The sequence below is a fragment of the Lasioglossum baleicum genome, chromosome 9, assembly GCF_051020765.1.
Source record: "Lasioglossum baleicum chromosome 9, iyLasBale1, whole genome shotgun sequence".
NCBI lineage: Eukaryota > Metazoa > Arthropoda > Insecta > Hymenoptera > Halictidae > Lasioglossum > Lasioglossum baleicum.
The window spans coordinates 14,036,291-14,059,139 of record NC_134937.1 but is presented as its reverse complement, the minus strand read 5'-3'; the positions used below and the strand labels follow the sequence as shown (position 1 = coordinate 14,059,139).

The 22,849-nt window shown below is 42.6% G+C and overlaps 2 protein-coding genes and 1 long non-coding RNA gene across 4 annotated transcripts; all 3 read right to left on the bottom strand.

Annotated features, from left to right (window-relative positions):
* Nucleotides 1–12,934: 12,934 nt before the first annotated feature.
* Nucleotides 12,935–16,801, bottom strand: LOC143211806 (uncharacterized). Its single transcript, XM_076429802.1, has 2 exons — nucleotides 16,098–16,801; nucleotides 12,935–15,847 (listed from the first exon to the last, which is right to left on the bottom strand). The coding sequence occupies exons 1-2, from the start codon at nucleotides 16,345–16,347 to the stop codon at nucleotides 15,762–15,764; spliced, it is 336 nt and encodes a 111-aa protein (XP_076285917.1). The 5' UTR covers nucleotides 16,348–16,801; the 3' UTR covers nucleotides 12,935–15,761.
* A 719-nt stretch (nucleotides 16,802–17,520) lies between these two features.
* LOC143211804 (uncharacterized) lies at nucleotides 17,521–18,489 on the bottom strand. 2 transcript variants are annotated; one of them, XM_076429796.1, is made up of 2 exons: nucleotides 18,089–18,489; nucleotides 17,521–17,835 (listed from the first exon to the last, which is right to left on the bottom strand). In XM_076429796.1, the coding sequence occupies exons 1-2, from the start codon at nucleotides 18,333–18,335 to the stop codon at nucleotides 17,684–17,686; spliced, it is 399 nt and encodes a 132-aa protein (XP_076285911.1). In that variant the 5' UTR covers nucleotides 18,336–18,489; the 3' UTR covers nucleotides 17,521–17,683. The 2 variants fall into 2 exon arrangements, with proteins under 2 accessions (XP_076285911.1, XP_076285912.1); XM_076429797.1 differs by having other exon boundaries at nucleotides 17,523–17,763; nucleotides 18,089–18,488.
* A 3,220-nt stretch (nucleotides 18,490–21,709) lies between these two features.
* Nucleotides 21,710–22,709, bottom strand: LOC143211807 (uncharacterized). The gene is made up of 2 exons (XR_013009545.1): nucleotides 22,096–22,709; nucleotides 21,710–21,851 (listed from the first exon to the last, which is right to left on the bottom strand). It is a non-coding gene; the product is annotated as an uncharacterized LOC143211807 (long non-coding RNA).
* Nucleotides 22,710–22,849: the final 140 nt, after the last annotated feature.

Below are 22,849 nucleotides of genomic sequence, written 5' to 3'. Positions count from 1 at the left end.
ATTGCGGAAAAGAATGTTTCCACAGCTCCGTCGCATTTCATTCCGAAATACCGAAACAGCGATAAAACAGTTTGGCACGGAAAGTTCTGTATAGGTAACAAAAAAAAGGGAGCACCGAATTGGTAACTGCAATATGAGTTGCTGCACGATTTAACATGGAACGGTTATTCGAGATTTATTCGATGCACCTTTGGCCGCTCTTCGCGGGCCAGAATTTCGCAGCCGGAACCACGATTCGCATAATAAAACGGGACCCGTAAAATTACGATTAAATCGTTACAAGGCTGGTTTATGCAAGCCGATAGCAGCGCAACGCGACGTTGTGGTGCGGTGGCTGGCCTGTCCATTCCCTTTCGCGGCAATTGATTGCGAGCTCTGTCGGCTGATCGGTATCGTTTTTATTTATGAATCGTCCAGCCCGTTGCCACGGCTGTAATTTAATGAACCAATTGCCGCGTTCGATTTCCAATTTGTTCCCGACCCGATAGCGACCGTGATCGAGCCCGTTCGACGCGTGTCTAACGCCCCGGAACCTTCTCGAAGGATCCTTGATCGATACTTCGTAAGGATATACAGGTTGTCCCAAAATTCCTTCAACAGCCGGAAATGGGAGGTTCCTAAGATCATTTGAAGCAACATTTTCCTTTGCAAAAATGTTATCCGCGGCTTTGTTTAGGAATTATTAACGAAAAGCCACGGACGAATCAGAGCGCGACCTAGACGCGAGTTGGCACAGCCGGCCCGGCGCGCCAACTGTCTATTGGCTGAGTGTGCCAACTCGCGTCTAGGTCGCGCTCTGATTCGTCCGTGGCTTTTCGTTAATAATTCCTAAACAAAGCCGCGGATAACATTTTTGCAAAGGAAAATGTTGCTTCAAATGATCTTAGGAACCTCCCATTTCCGGCTGTTGAAGGAATTTTGGGACACCCTGTATAAGAGGTAAAGAACGACGGGAGGACCGCTTAATATGGCATTTTTTAATATTGAAATTCATACAGTTCCTGTGACACCAGTCGCAGAAACGATCCAGGTCTGCCTGTAATCTGGAAGCATCCCGGTACGAGATGATGCTGAAGATTTTTAAATCATCTGCGAATAGGAGATACTTACAATGTTGAAAAATGGTGGTTAAATCATTAATGAATATTATAAATAGTAGAGGACCCAGGTGGGAGCCTTGAGCTGCTCCGGATAGAACATTTACCGGGATGATAGGCAATTGCCTATACGCATAATTTGTAACCGGTTATTAAGGTAACTTTCTAGCCATGCCAATAGATTACCCTTGCAGCCCAAAGCAGAAAGCTTCTCAATTAGAAGGGAATGATTTACAGTGTCAAAAGCTTTATAGAAATCAGTAAATATTGTGTCAACTTGTAGATTGGCATCCAAAGAAGATGAGACATAGTTGCAGTACATTGCTAGGTTTGTGGTTGTCAATCGCTTATTTACGAAGCGATGTTGAGAACTCATTTTAAAGACTCTATGAGCCTGTTTCATTTTACGAACTAAACTAATTAAGTTTTTAGAGAACCATTTCGGATAAGTCAAACGGTCAAAGTGCATTTTAGGAACATAGTTTTCAATCGAAATAATGATGTTTTGGACCAAACTCTAGCCCTCTAACGAACTCACCGCTCCCAATAGACCCGAGCTCCACCTTCCCTGAACATCACGATTCGTTGGAGCAACAATGCCAATAGCGTCGCGGCGTTTCATATCCATTTGGCGTCGTCGCGATTCACGGTGGTAGCTTTTACGAGCTTATCCGGTGGATAGAGATCCTCGTGGTTGCGGGGGAACGTTAAGACGACAGGGACGCGGTCGCATCAACAGAAACGGCTTATTCTTTCGCTGGCAGGGCCGTAAAGGACGGCAGCACGAAGTTAGCGCGGTATAACGCGGTGCACATGGACGGACACGCGTTTATTCCGCTTTACGCTTACATCGTGCCTCCGGGAGGATGGCTTATGAACTCTCCGGGTTTCATTCTTCCCCCTCTTCCTCCTCTCGTCGAGTGAAAATAGCCGTGACCGGGTTTTTCCCCTTTTCTTTTCTTCCTCGTCGTTTCCCACGCGAGCTCCGGATCGTCTGTCCGAATCGCGAGAGATCCACGCTGCGGAATTTTTTCCGCGACGATGGAACGCCGTGTCGCTCTGCAAACACGCGATAGAGATACCCGTCCCTGTCGTTGTTTTCTGTTTATTTGCGAAATAAGCTCGGCCACCGGCTTAAATAATGGCGACTGGTAGTTTCAGCGTTACTACGATTCCAACTGGCGGTTTTTTTCTAAATGCGATGGAACGTTCGTAACTCTGATTAAATGGAGTTCGACGTGGTTAAAAATGTGTCAAGGGTGTTGAGACAGTGGCACAGTTACGGCGGAGCAGAGACGAATGTCTCGGTCATTAAGAATTCAATTAAGACGAGCGCTATCGGGTACGTGGAAAAAAAGAGAAAAACGCCGGGTGGGACCATTAAACTGTCACCGAATTCGGTGGAACCGCGCGAGACGGTACAGAGGTCGATTCGAAAAGACGCAATCAGCGACGTCGTCGAATCGAAACTATCCCATCGTCGAGACAGAATTAACGTTCTAGAGCTAGATAGGGTTTAGCTCCTATCCGAGGAGCGAGCAAAAAAACCGCTCGGGAAAAAAGAAACGTCGACACGCGGGGGTGGAGTGCGCTGGCCAGAGAGGGATGCTCTCCAACCCGGTTTTCGAGTGCTTTACGACGTCTGCCGGATAAGTACGTTCGCTGCTGGTACACTAAAAGTATATATATCGTAACGAGAGGACTTCGAGGGGGTTAGATGTCCTCGGCCAGTTCAATCAACTGTACGCCAGGCAACAAACCACTGCCGTTAATTGGATCGGAGCTCCGAGGTCTCCTGGCTTTACGAGGGCCAATGGCGCCGAATTATCCGACCTGCATTCCTCGAGCTCTTTCCCACCTCGCCGAACTCTCGTCTTCGGTTCGTCCTGCAACGACAAAAATCGCCGCAAAGTAGGCGGGTTGTCGTTGCGGAAATTGTTCGATTCCGTGGTTCTCTTTCTTTAGTTGCTATGACATTTATTTCTGCAGGAAAGAATGAAGGAATCTGCAGAGAAATCGATTTCGGGAACCAGCACTGCGAACTATCTTGCTACGACCATACTTCAGTTGAAACCTGACGATAGTTGTACAAAGCTATTGAAAGTGGCCGCACTGAGAACGATAACACAGGCGACTGGAAGTTGCAACGCGAAAGAGAAGGTACGGCTCATTAAAAGTCGCAATGAACGAAACATCTCCGTCGTCGTCCGGCGGATGGCCGTACCGCGGGTTGGTCCGGAGTTAAACAGTTCATAAACGTTTTCACAAAGACTGTCAGCGACGAAGGTAATGAACTATTTCCCGTGGGATCAGGTCCGCGGAAAAGTGTTCAGCAACCGCGTTAACGCTCTGGAGCCGTCGGCCGGCGCATTTATTACTCATTCTTTTCCCGGGCCAGGCAGAAAGTATAAAGGTATTTAAGTCGGAACGTTTATTACAAGAGTTTATAATGGGCTGGCAACGAGCTGCTGTTTATGAATTACGTCCTCGTAGCTGCACGCCGAGCGCCCGTCCTCTCGTCATTAGACGTCAGCTAAATGAGCTTCCGCGAAGTTACGCGAGCCGGCGTGGCGTCCCTGTCGCTGTCTCTTTCACTCTTATCCCCCACCCCAAGCGAAACGCCTAATTATGCCAGCGAAGAATTAAAATATTCCCGGTAAACGTCTAAGAAAGTCAAATAAAGAAGTTACCTGCTGCTCCGACGCGGATCCGCCTTCGTCCGGCAGAAGCAACTTTTCTCTCCTCTCCCCCTCTTTCTCTCTCTCTCTCTCATTAGCTTCATTTACGTAATAAACTTTTTTACGACATCCCCTACTATCATCGCTCTTTGCCCCGCTTTGACTGGTAATTGCGTCGTCATCGATGCTCAATGCCAAAGGCGAATCAAGCCATCCAGAATTCATGCTTCACCGAGAAAAGATTCGGTTAAACTGTAACTACGGAAATGTTTGCCTTTCTCCTATGTAATCCAGAAGATTTGGACGAGCAAATGTCAGACATCCAAGTTGCCATCCTAGAAGATTAATGGTTCGAAAGCTATAAGTGTTCAAAGTTGAGCGAATTTCAGTGCTTTTGACAGGTAAGGGTGGCCTGTAACCGCGTTGAAAAATCCCCAAATTTGACGTTCCTAACCCTGCAGCTCTATCATTTTCGCGAGCGCATTTTCCAAACGTGGCGTTTTCGATGTATGAAAATGGGAATCGATTTTTTGGACCTGTTACGCGGGAATCCCGGCGCGAACGTTCCGCGGAAGCGTTTCCATGTAAATTGCCGCGAAAGACCGTGTTCCGGAAGGGAGCACGGACCGTTTCGAAGCGTCGGTGGCCGACAATAAGCGAAACTTCAGCATTTTTCCCCTTATGCATTATGGAGGAGTAGGTTATTAGACGAGTAAGGTGAAGGTAAGGGGAGAGGGAATCCGTTTCGAATAGCGTTGTCCTTGGACGACTATCAGGATCGTCTCGCGAGATCGACGATTCAAGGAGCGTGCACATGCACCGGCTAGGGTATTACCTAGAAATATCCACTATGTCTCGACGTCGCTGTATGCGGATTTCCAATTCAGCCAGATATTTTCAATATCGTTGCTGTACGAACGGTGCTTCGCATTCTTTCGGACTGCGGAGGAAGATGCCATCGATGGGAACGATCCGAACAGAATGAAACGTTACAGGGTGATCCGTGACGTTGGTTTCACAATGCAACTGTTTAATCTTTACTTCACTTTTGGATAATCCACTTGCAATTTGTCTCGTGCTTCTTACTTCAAACAACCAGCAATATACAAATGTAAAACTTCAACGAGTGTAGTCAGAAATTATCTAGGTGCACGGTAGTGCACCAGCCAAGTTCTCGCACTACCTCCTTTAACAAGAAACAATTTAGCCGTTTTTAGAGGCTTATAACTCGGCACTGGAGGCAGATGGAGAGATGTAATTTCGTACACTTGTTAAATGCTATCATGTCTCAATATTGACAAAACATTAATCTTCCAACATTAGTAGGTTCCGAGATATAGGAGCTCAAAAATCGCTTTTGTCACTGACTGACTGACTGACAGATCATCAAAACCTTTTGGGTACTTGCCATTAACCTACAAGCTTGAAATTTGGTACATGGGTCCACCATAACAGACACTCAAAGGAATAATTATCAAAGTTTGAAATTTTACACGTTAAAGGGATTGTATTGAAAAAAAAGCATTACGAAATAGGTACGTAGGATAGAACATAGCAGCATAACATACATAAGTATACGTTTCATTAGCTTCGAAGTTGCAATAAATAATGATGAAAAAAACAATCGTTCTAACGTAAACAAAAAAAACTGCACCGGGCATCGTCTATAGCGGCGGGGAGCAAACGGATCCGAGCGTCGCCGGCAGTGTTAATCTTCGAATTGAATTTGGATTTTATCTTGCAGATTAGAAAAGGATTTTGTTTCTTTGATACCTACTTGATAATTAATGAAATTTCAATAAAAATTCATGAAATTCCAACAAAAACATCCTGTAAACAGGAGCCAAGTTCTTATGGCCGTAAAAAGTTGTGAGATCAAACAAAATATAGCCAAGTGCGTTAGCTTAGAAATACCTCTTGCAATATTGAAAAAAGCGTTTGTAAAAATTAGTTTAAAAGAACGCTATTTTTAATTTTTAAAGATTATATGGAAGGATAAATTATTAAAACTTAGCCGTTACTTTTTAAACCAATGGCCATAAAAGGTGTTAGGTAACAACCAAGTTCGATTAATTTAGCTCTCCATGTAATTCTTTAAAAATTAAATAGCGTTCTTTTAAACTAATTTTTACAAACGCTTTTTTCAGTATTGCAATAGGTATTTCTAAGCTAACGAACTTGGCCGTATTTTGTTTGATCTCACAACTTTTTACGGTCATAGGAACTTGGCTCCTGTTTACAGGATGTTTTTGTTGGGATACGATTATTTCAATAACTTTCTGTATTTTATGAACGGACAGGAGTATTTTGGGCAACGAAATAGATGTTTTTATTCGTCCAGATTTTTCCAAAATGAGAATAAATAATGATAGGGCGATGTTATTATTTTTTGAACAGCCTGTAGACTGGGACGGGAGGAAGGGCAGCGATAAAGGCTCGATAAGGGGCGACGATGAAATAAGAAACATTCAGAGCAAAGGAACAGGACGGAAAGGGCGACGGAAAGGGCGGGAAAAGGGGACCTTCATTACGCGCTGAAAGGCTGCCGTTTTAAGAGCAAACGAATAGGAATAGTTAACAATGAGACAGAGACGCCCGGGGAACGGACGCTGAAAGGGAAGGAAATTCGCGCTTGATACCGGTCGCGAAGAAAGGCTCACAAATTAGAACATCCTATGTTTAATTTAACGACTTCTCGACGAACCGAGCCGAGCCGAGCACCGGACTGCTGCCTCAACCTGTGGAGAACTTGTGAAACTTGTAAAAGTTGGTCTCGTCGCGCCTAAACCAACGTCGATTTCACAATTTGTTTCAATATTCAATTTATTGCCGTATTGAATGTATTCGCATATAATATCTTTTGGATCCGGCAAAATCGTTTCTTGAAGTTAGAATCGCGACGAATTCGGTTCGTCCTTTCGCAGATTTCCGGCGTGGACGTTAACGAGGCCCGGCGACGATAATCGCGATGTATGTAATTGCGTCAGCCGACAACGGGATAAGCGCCTTACGGCTTATGATAATGCGCTTAACCAGCGTGAATTCGACGACGCTTATGGTCCCGTGCACGCCATAGAAATTGCGTCGCGACGCGATGCATCGCGGTACAACGCGATCGCTGAACAGATGGTCGCGCGTCGCGTCTACCGCAATGAACATTGACGCGTGCTCGCGCAGTGTCCTGGGATCCTGTTAATTGCTCGGTGTGGCTAATTGATACTGCACACGCTCTTTCTTAGCGCAACGTGCGATGATCGCTAGAACACTGCAGTTTAATCGTTTGCAATTAGAATTATCTCAACAGCCACAATCCACAAACAAAAAGTGGCAATTAAATTTTATGTTTCTGATTTTCTCGACGACAGTGTCGTAATTCAATGTTTTTGTTCTTGGGTCGATTAATAAGCTCTCGTCAAGTTACTTACCAAAGGATAAATTTCTGAAAAATTTGCCCAGGAATAAGAAATCCTGGCTCGGGCAGACGCCGCAGACAGCTCGTGACGCCAGATTGCGCCAGCGGGTTGCATCACGGAGGATTCACGGCGAACCGTGTCCTCGGGACTGCATTCGAGGCACACCTAAATGTTACAACAAAGCTGGACGGCGTGTCTCGGTCTGCCTCGACCGGCAATTTCCAAACGGCTGAATACATTAGTCGCGCAATCGAAGACGCGGACTTTCTCTAATTACGTGTCCCGGCTCGATTTCGGCGCGCGAAAGTAGTCACGTATCACGCGGAACGGTATTCCACGTATTTCCGTTCGATCCACGAACAGGTGAACGTCTGCTTACCTTAACTGAAAACTATTCCGCACGATAATTCAGCGGGCCGTTTCGCTGGCGAATTATTCGTACGCTGATTGGCCAGCGAACAGAACAATCCGGCCTCCTACTTAATTAATTTGTGAGGGCTCTTGCCATTCCGATCGCGAATTCCAATCGCTTTCACCGATCTTATTTTAATTCTGCGCCTTCGTTTATGTCGAATTCGTAAAGAAATTGAGGAAACAGCGACATACTTGATTTTTTGGTGGAAATAATTTTTCTGTTGCTCTTAGAATCGTAACATTTTACGTACCATAACATTTTTCGTACTGCATACTTCAAAACAGGAATCTCGCGAAGCATACAGTTCAAACAATTCAAATAAATTTTGTCGTAAAATTCTGATTTATTATGCTACGCGTAACAAAATTAAATAGAAGAGATTAAAGTGAATTATTTTAATCGTATGCGTTAAATCAGAGAATTTCGTCTGTTAAATCACTGAAGCTTTATGTTGTTGCATCGTCGATAAGTCTCTTGTAAAATCATACAAAAACATCTTTCATAATTTGCAGCATTGTATGAAGTGAAATAGAAAATTCTCGAACGTTTCAGTAGTATTTTAATTATTACAATGGCACCGCGAAACGCTCTAACTAGCACAGACATGTGCAAGAGCTGCAAAGCCGACGCGTTTCCGGCGAGGATCGCCGTTATTTATCGCTCCGTTACATTTGACCGATTATTTTGCGGATTTTCGCCGTTGCTCGCGGACGTTACTGATTCGCAAATTGGCCAGGGGGATACGGAATTTCCAGGGAATTTGCATGGTTCGCTCTCCCCGGGAAACTCGTGTAACTCTCTCTCGAACTCGCCCGGCACCGAAATTCGCCCGGGAAATTTTGGCACGGACGTCAGAAATTGTTCCCCCTCTAATGTTCCGGAACATTTTTGACGGGTAATGAAGTTGTTCGACTAATCGCCTGTTTTAATTCTTACGGGCATTACGAGCATTTCCGACGAGCGAGAGAGAACGTTTCTGAATAATTACGTTCCGACGGTTTTGCTTCGAGTAAACCGTCCGACGGAATTCAATTCGACGTTACGCGTGCAATTCGAAAACTAAATACGGGGAATATTTTCTTAGCGGCTTTTACGCTCATGAATTCATATGCGAATCAGACGGGCGAAAAACGTAATTAGATTGGCCGCAGAAAATTAGCGGAAATGCGGAAGAAAAGGTGAACCACGTGCGTTCATATTTTTCAGATATGACTTGACTACTTAATTTCCCAATTTCTGCAACGCGAAGGAATCTCATTCTCACGCGATTTATAAAATTGACAAATTTATTCCAGTAAACAAATTACTGTGTATTTCGTAAGTCTCTGCAACCTCCCAAAAAATCTGCCAGAGATCCGCGGTATACCGATTAAACACAACAGAAGGTGGCGCTTAGATTTTGGGGCGGTTCTTTGACGCGTGTAACTAGCTGGAGGGGCGCGGTTTGGAAAATAAAATCGTTGAACGGTGAATGAAGCTTGGACTTGAATGGCGTTTGGTCGGGGGCGGTGTGAGAAGTTTAGGGGCGGCGAACGAAAAGCGGGCAGCAGCGATTTAGTTTCGGCGTGGGGGGAGAACAGGAGGAGGAGGAGGAGGAGGAGGGGAAGGGGTGCATTGTACAACGCGTGTAAGCCACGGTGACAAACGGTGAAGGAACTTCTCGCGACTGCTAGTCGTAACTCGAAATTCGCGAAGTTGCGAACAACTAGTCGCGAAATTAATCGTTCGCTCGTGGGGCCGCGCCCGCGTTATGAAAGCGTCGCCCGTCGACGGCGAAACGTTACCCCGGGATTTTACGTTCTTAAGGATCGGCCGGGTATTGGTGTAACGAGTTATGTAACTCGGAATTACTCCCACGCTTTGTTCGATATCCTTTCCGACCCCAGTATCGATTTTTTGAAGGAACTTGTATCAGGAGTTCCGGTTAGTTTCGAAGGCTTCCTATAAATTACTATGGTTATATCTAGACTGCGGATCTCTATGCATTTATAGCAAAATTGAAAATTGTCCAAAAATTTTAGAAATTGAAGGTGTCGATATATGATTTATCCTCAATTCAAATCATTAAGGGAAGGAATAACATTCAATTTGGGTTCTGTTTCTTGTAGTCCATGCACACAGATTTCCCAAAATTCGTCTCGATCCTGAAAAGAATTCCTCAAAAAGCGATCTTCACCACATATCCTCGCGCTCAAACCATAATCTTGATTCCTGGACGAGTTACAGCCGGACTAAAGCAATTTCCAATAGTTCTACAGAACTGCAGGACAGAATTGGAGCAAACATTGACTCGATTTCGGGCTGATTAAGGCCGGTGTCAGGCGTCAGTCGAATAAAGCTGTTCCGGGTTCGGAAATGGTTCCGATACGCGTAATAAAACTGACCTCTTCCTTCTTGAGATTCATTGTTACTCCCCCGCAGTCGTTTTTCCATCCCCTAAACCGGGGCTGGCTGCCAACTATTCCGTCGACCCCGGTTCTCCCCCCAGCTCCGTTTGATAACGGCGAATCCCTGGGACCGGACCAAAGTTTTTCCTTTCCTCTTCACTTTTGAATCCGCTGCCGGTGACGTGCGATGATTATCGAATGAATTGCACAACAGATAATGCCCCCGTTGGCCGGGCAGGATCGAATAAAAAGCGCGGCCGAAGCGTGAAAGCTCAGAATTCAATTAAATTCCCCAGAATGGAGTTCCTCAAGCAGAAGTACCGAGCAAGAATGTATTATAGATAACCCCTCGGCCTCGATGATTCCGTGGGATTTTTTTTACCGGGATATTGATTACCGACGATTTGTTGTTCGGAAAAGGATCTTTGAAAATCGTCACAGCCGCCATCATTTTACGAACTCCCCAATTAAACTTATGAAACTTACCGATAAAAGTACACAGTTTAAGACGCACTGGAATATTTTTCTCTGCAAGATCATCTGGAGCCTGAAAACAAATTCCCATAGTTACCCTCACGTCTCCCCAAAACGATCTTCACATGCTGCATCCTCTTGTTCCTACCATAATCCCAATTCCCGAACGGGTTAGATGCGAACAAAAGCAATTTCCAATCATTCTAAAAACCTGCAAGGCCCAGTTAACACTCGCGTCGCTCCGAAATCGTCGCAGCTCAGCCATCAAATTCGCAATTACGCGTAATCCAGCTCGCGTTCGGCGTTTTTTCCGAAAATTCCAGTATCGGGTTCGAAAAAAGACCGTGAGCATTTCTATGGTTCCATGGGTGTGTACGGGGGTGGACGTAATCCAGCATGAACTGACGTAAACCTCGAAACTTATATACCGTCGAAACGGGCTCGGGTTCGATGCGGAAGCTATAAGGGATTGGACGAGTGTAGGAAAGTTAGCCGCTCTCTCCTCTCCTCTCGTTCCGAGCAGGAAAAGGGCAGGTCGTTTCGTCGGAAAACGTGCTCGTCGCTGCGACGTAGTCCTCTTCTCTCTCTCTGCCTCTCTCCTCCTTTCTTTCTTTCTCTCGCTTTCTGTTTCCGTTTTCCTCGCCCCTGGTCTTCCGTCTCTGCCGTCACCTTCCTCTCCCTTCGTCGACGATACAACCTTGTGACAACACGCCGAGTCGAAGGAGCACTTCTCGATCGATACCTGGCACTGTTTATTCTCGACCCCCCCTCCCACCCCTTACCGTCGCGCCGACACCAGCGCGAAAAACTCCGAGGGGGATGTAAAGGGCCCGCACGTAAGTGGCGAGAGACGGTACGCGGCCGTTGAAACACGTTCGCCGCGGTAACGATAACGCGATACGACTGCTTAAAATCGGGAACGGGGAAAATCGCGACGATTCCCGTGTTCGGAACTGACGAACCGGAAGTGACGCCTGAGAAACGCCACTTCGCGTTTTCTTCCCCTTTTTCCTCGGGAATTCTCGCGATTTTGTCCGGACCCTTTTGGGTACATGCCTGTGAAGCACTTTTTGGAAAACTGGATCTGAGATTTGCCTTCGGGTAAAGAGCTAATTTTCACATACAAACATTATTTTCAATTTAACACGAAGTCCTCGAAGTAATGGTACGAATATTTTTAACGTTGAACATTTTCAGAGAGGACCGGTTCCTTGCAAGACACTTCGATTTTTCAGAACAGAGGGAAACATGTTGCACAACGTTCCTGGCCGCCGAAGGGGCCCGACTCTTAAATTATTACTCGGTTAGTAGGATTTTATTGTTCCAATAATAAAAAGCTGGCGATATGTCCCCATGTGTTTGTGACGTTCCAACGAGAAGACGTGAAACACGGTCGTTACTTGTCTACTATAAGTTTTCTAGTGCTGCTCGCACCGGGTCCATGTATTACAGTTTTCAGTTAGGTGGATTACGTTTTGATCTGCAACGATTCCGAGATTGTTTAACGCGGCCTCGGCCACTCGAGATCCGCATTACATGGGGACATAAGGGGCTGTTACGACGGTCTTTTACGCGATGCCAGTGACGGATAAATACGTACTCGCAACGCTATCGTTCATTCGCCCCTAACTCGAATCGTTCGCCAGGCTCTAGATTTTTATCGGCGCCTGCTTCGAGCTGTTTACGAGTGCCTCTGAGTCTCTCGGGACATGTGTCTCAATCTGAGAACGTAAACGAGCTGTTATGACGTCAGTCGGGGATGCTGCGACGTTTATTTCGGCGCTGACTAAAGATGATTTTAAATTTCTCTTCGGCAATTCTTCAAGTTATAGAAATGTTTTACTTCTTTATTCAAGTTTCCATAAAAAATAAGCGATCGACAACCACAAACCTAGCAATGTACTGCAACTTTGTCTCCTATAAGACAAACAACCCAATGTCCATCTTTGATCATGATTACTCTAAAATATTAAACACAGTCAACCTGGAAACATTATCTGATCGAAGAATAGTATCCGACCAGAGCTTTATTTTTAATTTGGTAAATAATGATATAGAGATTGTCCCGCAATTCTGAGGCAAATCAATTTCTACGTACCTGAACGTGTTTTGAGAACGAGAGCAGTATTTCAAGCAATAAAATCCAAATCCACATATGGAGTAATAAATCCTTTAAATCGCATTATTGCTAGCTCAAACATACTGTATAACAGAGTTGTGCAGAATTACAATTGAATTACTCCAGAATTATAATTTTACAAAGTAATTGAATTACATTGTAGTTCAGTTATATTGTAATTTATACTTCAGATCTTCATTCAATTAAATTACCATGTAATTCGTAATTGCAATGGAGTATAATTATAAAATACTTCGTAATTAAATTACACAAAATAGCGTTACGTATTATGAATGAGGACAAGCAATAGAAACTACGCCGCACGGACACTAAACAAATATATGAAAGAAACACATAAAAATATATCGCACTTTTTCAAAGTTCTGGGCTATAATTTGGAGAGCTGTATTTTAAATATATTGTATTTCAATTACACATCTGATTAAAATACTTAGTAATTGAATTACAATGTAATTGAATTAGCACAACTCTGCTGTATAATAATATTGATTTTTTTAATGGCACGTTACAGGAATTCAAAAGAAAATTACACAAGATTATTTGTTAATATCGTACCTGTATTTGTTTAGTTTCGCGCTTGTCCCTTTTTATGTAAATTTTAGGTTAAGACTTTTTTGTTTTATTATGTTTCTTTCTGTTTTTATCAGTTCTACTGTAAACAACTGTAAACATTTGTATAAAAGGACCTCGGTCCGTATATAATAATAAGAATATCATAATAATAATAAAAATACGGATAAATTCAATCCTGTTGTTACCATGAAGCATGCACATCAGTGTCGACCAGGGTTCGGTGGTTCTAGTGTTAACAGCAAGAAATCTAGCACAGGACAACGGACAGCAAGAACAGAAGTTTCACCGTTCTCCGAGCACGATGCTTCAACACTATTTTCCTGGGAGTGCTGCTTTGGCGCAACGCTGACAATGAGGAAGCACATTTCGACTTCGTCATTCGTTTTTTCCCCGGCGGCTAAAGTGCAAGGGAAAGACGTCCTCGGTTGGATAAGAGGCAGCCTCGTTCCTCAGACCGTCGAATCCGATATCTATTCCCGATCCCGTCGATTCGACGACGTTACCACGGGACTAACGACAACTCCCGTATTCCTCGAACGTTCGACAATACGTCCTCCGCACTTTGCTCAGCCGTTCCCGTCGACGACGAGGAAGAGGACGAGGTCTGCGAGGATCGATTTTCATCGGGGAACGCCTCGGAAAACTTACGAGGTAAGCTCTTTCAACGCGGGCAGAACAAAGACGCCGCAACTTTCGACGATCCTACTGCCGTCTGCGTACCGGAGAACGCGTTACGCCATTACCGATGATAAATCGTTTTCGGGGACCCTGAATGGTAACGCTACTACCCCTGTCGCTCTTGATCCCTTCGTCTTGCGAATTCTACTCGCGAAGTCACGCCTGCACTCAAAATGGCTGCCGGATAGCTCGGCAACTTCCGGCCAAATTTCGAATTGATCGATATTGTCCCGAAACGTCGGAGCTTCGAGCTGCTTGCGATTATTTCGTAATTTTTCGAAGTCTGTGGGAAGTCCACTAGACAAACAAGTGTCACCTTGACAAACGGTGCATTTAATAAAATAATTTAACACTGAAGCTAAGCAACGAACCAAGCGAAGTGTTTCAATTAAATAAAATTTCATTTTAGTGTTCCGACGATAATTAAAAGGAAAAATCGTGAGGTGTGGATCAGGTGACCGAGCATTAGGGGAACACAGAAGAAACGGAACGATTTCTTGGTTGCATAGTCCGGAAAAATCGTCCCCCGCAGGTTTTTGTAGATCGAGATCTTAGTTTCCAGGTGCGTACGATATGGACGGGGACCTCACGTTTTTGCGCGACCTTTTTCCGATAATTAATGTCCGCCGGTGCACCCTGCGGAACGTGGATCGAGGACAAATGTGGGGGATGAAGGGCTGCGAGAGAGGCCAGATTAATGATAGTTTTACCTGCCACCATTGTAAGAACGATGGATTTGTCGCTATCGCCCGGCGCTAAGGATGCTGGAGAGGAAAGAAGCGAAATTTATTAGCGGCCTGGGAATTGCCTGGGAATCGGGTTTAATATTCGATTCTTTCCTTTACCCGGTTAAAAATGCATTTCCACGAGTATTATCCTTCCTCTCTACTTCTGCGAACCACTGATTTAAACCTGTAACTAGGCTAGTTAGTACCACCGTGATTTCAATATGCAGGCCTCTGTTCATTATACGTATTATTTTATCGGTTTTTAACTGCTTTAAAAATTGTGCTGGTTTTTTAATTTCATGGAGGTACGACATGGCACAATATTTCGGAAACACTGAAGAAATTTCATTTTTCTACAGAGAAGCTTGTTTATTACTTTTTTTTTTTAACGATTAGCAGGCAACCATGAGCGAAACTCGTTTAATTAACAAATTGTTGGATGTTGGATTATGTATTATTTTCTACCGCAGTCGATACACATTGAACGTCATTAACATCGTTTAGTCACGTACCAGGATATCGATTATCACTTTTTCTTATTACTGTTTAGCATAATTCGCGAATCATCGAAGCTAAAGTAACTCTCGCAGCTCGAATAAAATTATACACGTGTTTGCATGTAATTGCATATAATCGGTTTACATATAATCAGCAGCATTAAATTACAATTATTACTGACAAGTTATATATTACATATTATACAATGAATATGTATATGTAAGAATAATCGATACATTTGTCAGACTGATTTAGAAACACGGGCGTTTCCAAAAGAAAACGTTACCGATCTTCTAAGGTAAAATGTTATAAAGAGAAAAACTGAGGGGGGTCGACGAGACGGTTACGAAACTTCAGAAGGTAGAATATAACGTAATCGAATGTCTTTTGCGGTGTCAATAGACGAACTGATCGATCAGCTGGGCGCGTCGATCCACCGCGTCCGTTTCCCCTGCCGCGCCCGCGAGGCCAGAGCTGCTCGATCCACCCTTGGCGCTCCCGGGGACGTCGGGGCGGTGCGGGGACGACGCGCGCCGAACTGATCGATAGATCGGTGTCAATCTTTATTTACACGATACAGAGTACACAACAGCGGGTGTATTACATATAATTCATTACATGGTCAAATAACTGAAAATTCTCTAACACAGACACATTTTACCGGTATCGCTTAAAAGCTATCACCAAATTCGTAAGATCAGCTTCAACAGAACGATTATCAAAATTATGATAATGAGTAGACTGACGAATGACGACAAACAACAACCTGAAACATAGATATTAATTCACTGTCGATTAAACGTACATACATCCTAACTGTTTGCAAAATTTCCTTTCTAATGTTTCGCATTATCAACCATATAGTCATCATTTATCTCGGGATAGCAAGATAGCAGTATCAGTTAAATGAAGAGATTATTTTCAAGACGTGACAATATTTTGTCGCTTCCGCAAAATCTAACTGCGATATTATCCAACGTACGAAAAAATATCAAACTTTCAAAATAGAGACTCACGTTTGTTCCTGTACTTTTGAACCACGATCACTGGTGCAGGCTCATGATTAGGTTCCACTACGTAAACGTCACGAAAACCGATCTCTGTAGTCGGAGGCGCAACTGGATGATTTGGTGTCCACAATGTTCCAGGATGCGGATAACTATAAGACGAAGGCTGTGGCTCAGGATAAGGCATAGTCGGACTGTATGGCGGTGGTGGTGGAGGCGGGGGTGGGGGTGGATACGGTGCTGTCGATTTCATCTCCATGATGTTCTTCGGATGATCTCGGTCCGTTTGTATTCGCAAGAGAAACCCAGAATGTCACAGCACGATTTGATTAGAAAATATTAATTCCGACGTGTTGGTCTTCTCGTCGAACGCGAACTGCGGGCGATAAGCGATTTGTATTGAACGAAGAGAAGCTGTTGTTTAAAATGCGCCTTATCGATTCGTACAAGGCAATCGATCGTCGATTATCTTCTTATCGTTCTCTGTCCGACGAAACTGGAGATAAGTGGGATTATCTTCGATTCCTGCTACTTTTTTTGGAACTGATGACACTTCTGGTTTCGACGAATTTTTCTGTTAATAGACAGAGTCAACGCGCTCACTGCCATAGTAGTCAATGCTGGGTTCGATGCAATCGATCCTGATAGAAATTATTTTCACTTGCGACTTGGTTTTCTGTGTAAAATCATCCCCTTCTCGGCTCTGCCACCAGTTTACCGATCACCCGGTATATTATCGAGAACGGTTGATTCGGTTACACGGTTTTACCGATTCAGTGGGCCCGTCAATTATTTATTTTACGTTCGCTGAACAAATCTAAAATATCCGAAGCTAAAGTAACCTGTAGTTCGAATAAAATTATGCACGTGTTTACTCATATAATTGGTTTACTTAGAAACAGCAGCATTAAATTACAATTATTATTGGCAAGTTGTATATTATATATCAAATAATTGGATTACTTATAAACGGCAGTATTAAATTACAATTAGTATTTACAAGTTGTATATTATATATCAAAGTATATGTGTGCGAAGACATGGAATACAATCAATATATACATATAAGAATAATCAATACATTTTTCAGGTACACTCCGACATATTTCACCTTTATCGCTTACAAGTTACACTAACGAGCATAACTGATCCAACACACATTAAATCAGAATAACTTTTTTATGAATGGACCAAACAATTTCAATTTCTCTGTAAAGCTAGAAGAATTACTTTAGTAAATGACGTCTAAAAAATATTTCGGAAAATGCATTTGGTCGGAATTGCGAAAAAAAATTGTAAAAATTTATATTAAAAATTGATTGATTGTAAAAATTGGTTTTTACTATTCTTTTTCGCAAGCAAATGCATTTTTTCAAAATATTTTTTAGACGTTATTTACTAAACTAATTCTTCTAGCTTTACAGAGGAATTGAAGTTGTTTGGTCCATTCATAAAAAAGTTATTCTGATTTAAAGTGTGTTGAATCAGTTACGCTCGTTAGTGTATCACCAAACCGAGTGGTTTTGGCATGTTTGCCTCAATTGAGGCAACACCGTTCCCACCATAGCGTCCAGTGTCCCCGCCAGCATCCGTAGTTACCATGACGGAAAATCCATCTTCGGGAAGAAAGTATGAGTTTCTGGAGTCCTCAGCGTGCCCATCTTTGACGAAATCCCTATGAAGTGCACCAGCATGACAATTACAGCAATAACAAAAAGTAGACCGAAGCCTACCGAGAACCAAAAGTCTGAAAGACAGGTATTAATGAACACTTAAATGTCGATTAAACATACACCTTAACTGTTTGCAAAATTTAATTTTTAATGTTTCGGATTATCAACTGTATAGTCATTATTTATCTCGAGATAGAAAGATAGCATGATCAGTCCATTAAGTAGATTATTTTCATGACTTGACCACATTTTGACGCTTCCGCAAAATCTAACTGCGATATTATCCAACATACGAAAAAGTATCAAACTATCAAAATGGCGACTCACGTAGCTTCGGGTGCGGGTGCTGGTACGTATGAGTCACGACCATTGAGGAAGGCTCGTGATTAGATACCACTGTGTGAACTTCGCCAGAACCGATCAGTGTAGTTGGAGGCACAACTAGATGATTTGGTATGCCCGATGATGTTGCAGGATGCGGATAACCATAAGACGGTGGCTGTGGCCCAGGATAGGGCATAGTCGAACTATATGCCGGTGGGGCTGTATACGGTGCTGTCGGTTTCATCTCCATGGTGTTCTTCGGATGATCTCGGTCCGTTTGTAATCGTAATAGAATCCCAAAATGTCACAGCTCCATTTGATTAGAAAAAAATTAATTCCGACTTGTTTGTCTTCATGTCGAGAGCGAACTGAGAGTGAAAGCGATTTCTTTGAAAGAATAAGTCTGCGCATGGTGAGCGGCCGCCCTAGTCGGCCACTCAGCATGCGCAGACCTTAAAAGGCGCCTTATTGATTCATCCAAAATCCAAAGCAATTGACCGTTGATAATCTTCTTATCATTCTTTGTGCGACGAAACCGGAAAGAAGTGAATTATCTCCGTTTTCTGCTACTTTTTTTGGAGTGATGACACTTCTGGTTACGACCAATTTTCTGTTAATAGACAGAGTTAACGCGCTCACTGCCATGGTGATCGGTACTGGGTTCGATCAACCGAACCTGATAGAAATTATTTTCACTTCCGACTTGGTTTTCTGTGAAACCATCCCCTTTTCGGCTCTGCCACCAGTTCACCAATAACCATGTATATTATCGAGAACGGTTGATTCGATTTCACGGTTTTACCGTTCCATTGGGCCCGTTAATTATTTATTTTACGTTCGCAGTACAAATCTAAAATATCCGATTCTAAAGTAACTTGTCGCTTGAATAAAATTATACACGTGTTTGCATGTAGTTACATATAATTGGTTTACAAACTATAATCGGTAGCATCAAGTTATAATTATTATTGTGACAAGTTATATAGTATATATTAAAGTTTAATCAACGACAGGGGGTACAATAAATATACAGTCGGTCACAAAAATATTGGGACACTCTTAAGACGACGATATCTTCTTTAATATTGGACCATGCGATTTGAACTTTTTTGGAAAGCAAGAGCGATTAGTTTACTACAGGATGTGAAAAGAAATTTTTTCAAAAATCGCAATAGATCGGAATTGTAGAAAAAAATACTAAAAGTTGCATTTTCAACCTTTTTATGTGGGCCTATATTGAAAATTTAAAAGGTACATTTTGTAGATCTGTGTCAATTATATGCACTGTGAAAGTTTCATCGAAATCGGTTGATGTGGGAAAAGATGACAGGCATTGAAATATATAAAAATCCTTAGATTCATTGCAATTAAGGCTGGAAATCGTGGAAAATTGCAATTTGCACCATCTTTAAATGTTTGTAGCTCATTGCAACGTCGACCGATTTTGACGAAATTTTCAAAATATGTTCAATTGCCACAGATCTACAAAACGTATTTTTTAAATTTTCAATATAGACCCACATAAAAATGTTGTGAAATACAACTGGTAGTATTTAGTCTACAATTCCGATCTATTGCAATTTTGTCCCAATATTTGTGTACCCATATTTTTGTGACCGACTGCATGTAAGAATAATCGATACATTTCACCTTTATCGCTTACAAGTTATCACCAAACCCAGGGATGGGTATTTTTGATGACCGCCGTTGGTGGGAAAAGTAGGAGTTTGTGAGGTCCTTACCGTGCCCACCTCTGACGAAACTCCTATGATCTTCACCAGAATGACTATTGCAACTATGACAAAGAAGTGTTGTATGACCAACCACTACATATTTACTTTATGATAAATAATAACTAAGATAGATGTTTTCGAAAGTGAACCTCGACCGGTCACTAGCCTTAGTCGCACAGAACTCAGCACTATGACACATCATTGTAGTCATCTGCCTCCCCCTTTAAGGGACTTCTATTTAAGTTCGCGCAATAGACTGAACCAGACTTTTTTAGTAGAAACCTTAGCGCTGCTAAGATCTCGCTCTTTCGAATTTCTGTCTATCCCGAGTTGTCAGACTTCCGACGAATCATACTTCATAACACGCTTCTCGTACTTTGTGATCGGAGTTATAATTGAGGAGTTATATTAATAAACTAGTGTTTTGTTACAATATTCCTACAACGTTTAGTTAACATCACTCAGAAGACAACATAAGATTGAAGCGCAGAGTAACCCCAAACAACACTCTGAAACACAAATATTAATTAACGATTAAATATGTCGATTAAACATACATCCTAACAGTTAGCAAAATTTCATTTTTAATGTTTCGGATCATCAACTGTATAGTCATCATTTCTCTCGCGATAGAAAGATAGTATTATCAGTTAAATGAGGAGATTATTTTCAATACTTGGAACATATTTTGTCGCTTTCGCAAAATCTAACTGCGATATTATTCGACATACGAAACAATACCAAACTATCAAAATGGGGAGTCACCTGACTTCGGGTCCGGGTGCTCGCACTCATGAACTACGATCACTGGTGTAGGTCTATGATTAGGTTCCACGGTGTGGACTTGACCAGAACCGAACTCTGTAGTTGGATGCGCAACTGGATGATTTGGTATCCCCGATGTTGCAGGATGCGGATAACCATAAGACGGTGGCTGAGGCTCAGGATAAGGCATAGCCGAACTATATGCCGGTGAGGCTGTATACGGCGCTGTCGGTTTCATCTCCATTATATTCTTCGGATGATCTTGGTTCGTTTGTATTCGTAAGAGAAATCCAGAATGTCACAGCTCGATTTAATTGGAAAAAATTATTTCCGACGTGCTAGTCTTCTCGTCGTGCGCGAACTGCGAGTGAATGCGATTTCTTACAAAGATGAGAGCCTAATCGTTTAAAAGGCGCCTTATCGATTCTTCCAATAATTGATGTTATCTTATTGAAATATATGTTGAAATAATCTCCGGTTCCCGCTACTATCTTGGAACTGATGACACTTCTGGATTCATCGAATTTTTCTGAAAATAGACAGAGTCAACGCGCTCACTGCCACGACGATGGTCAGTGATGGGTTCGATGCAACCGAAGCTGATAGAAATTATTTTGCACTCGCGACTTAGTTTTCGATGTAAAATCATCCTCTTTTCGGCTCTGCGACCAGTTTACTGATCACCCTGTATGCTATCGAAAACGGTTAATTCGATTTCACGGTTCTACCGTTTCATTGGGCCCGTTAATTATTTATTTTACGTTTGTCGAACAAATCTTATATATCCGCAGCTAAAGTAACTTGTAGCTTGAATAAAATTATACACGTGTTTACATGTAGTTACATATAATTGGTTTACAAACTATAATCAGTAGCATCAAGTTATAATTATTATTGTGACAAGTTATATATTATTTATTAAAGTTTATGCAACGACAGGGGCTATGATGAATCTATGTCAGAATAATCGATACATTTTTCAGATACACTTCGACACATTTCACCTTTATCGGTTGCAAGTTATCATCAAACCAAGGGGTGGGTATTGTTATCTCAATTGAGACAAGACCGTCCTCACCATAGCGTCCAGTGTCCCCATCATGCCAGCATCCATAGTTACCGTGACGGATGACCGCCGTTGGTGGGGAAAGTAGGAGTTTGAGGAGTCCTTATCGTGCCCACCTATGACGTAACCCCTATGAACTTCACCAGAATGACTATTATAACTATGATAGAGAATATACTGCAGGCTATCCCGAAACAACACTCTGAAACACAGATATTAATTAACGATTAAATGTCGATTAACCATACATCCTAATGTTAGCAAAATTTCATTTTTAATGTTTCGCATTATCAATTGTATAGTCATAATTTATCTCGAGATAGCATTAGCAGTTAAATGAGGAGATTATTTTCAAGACGTGACCATATTTTCTCGCTTTCGCAAAATCTAACTGCGATATTATCCAACATACGAGAAAATACCAAACTATCAAAATGGCAACTCACGTAGCTTCCGGTACGGGTGCTGGTACTTATGAGTCACGACTATTGAGGCAGGCACGTGATTAGGTTCCACTGTGTGACTTTCACCAATATCGATCTCTACAGTTGGAGGCGCAACTGGATGATTTGGTGTGCCCGGTGTTGCAGGATGCGGATAACCATAAGACGGTGGCTGTGGCCCTGGGTAAGGCATTGCTGTCGATTTCATCTCCATGATGTTCTTCGGATGATCTTGACCCGTTTGTATTACGTTTCTATTACGAAATAGAATCCCAGAATGTCACAATCCGAGTTGATTGGAAAAAATTAATTGCGACGTGTTGGTCTTCTCGTCGAGTGCGAACTGCGAGTGATAAGCGATTTCTTTGAAAGAAGAGGGGTCAGTCGTTTTAAAGGCGTCTTATCGATTCGTCCAAGGCAATTGATATTATCTTATTGAAATATAATTTGAAATGATTTCCATTTACTGCTACTTTCTTGGAACTGATGACACGTCTGGGTTCGACGAGTTTTTCTGTTAGTAGACAGTCAACGCGCTCACTGCCATAATGGTCAGTGCTGGGTTCGATGCAACCGTTCCTGATAGATATTATTTTGCACTTGCGACTTAGTTTTCTGTGTAAAATCATCCCCTTTTTGGCTCTGCCACCAGTTTACCGATCACCCGGTATATTATCGAGAACGGTTGATTCGATTTCACGGTTTTACCGTTTCATATGGTCCGTTAATTATTTATTTTACGTTTGTCGAACAAATC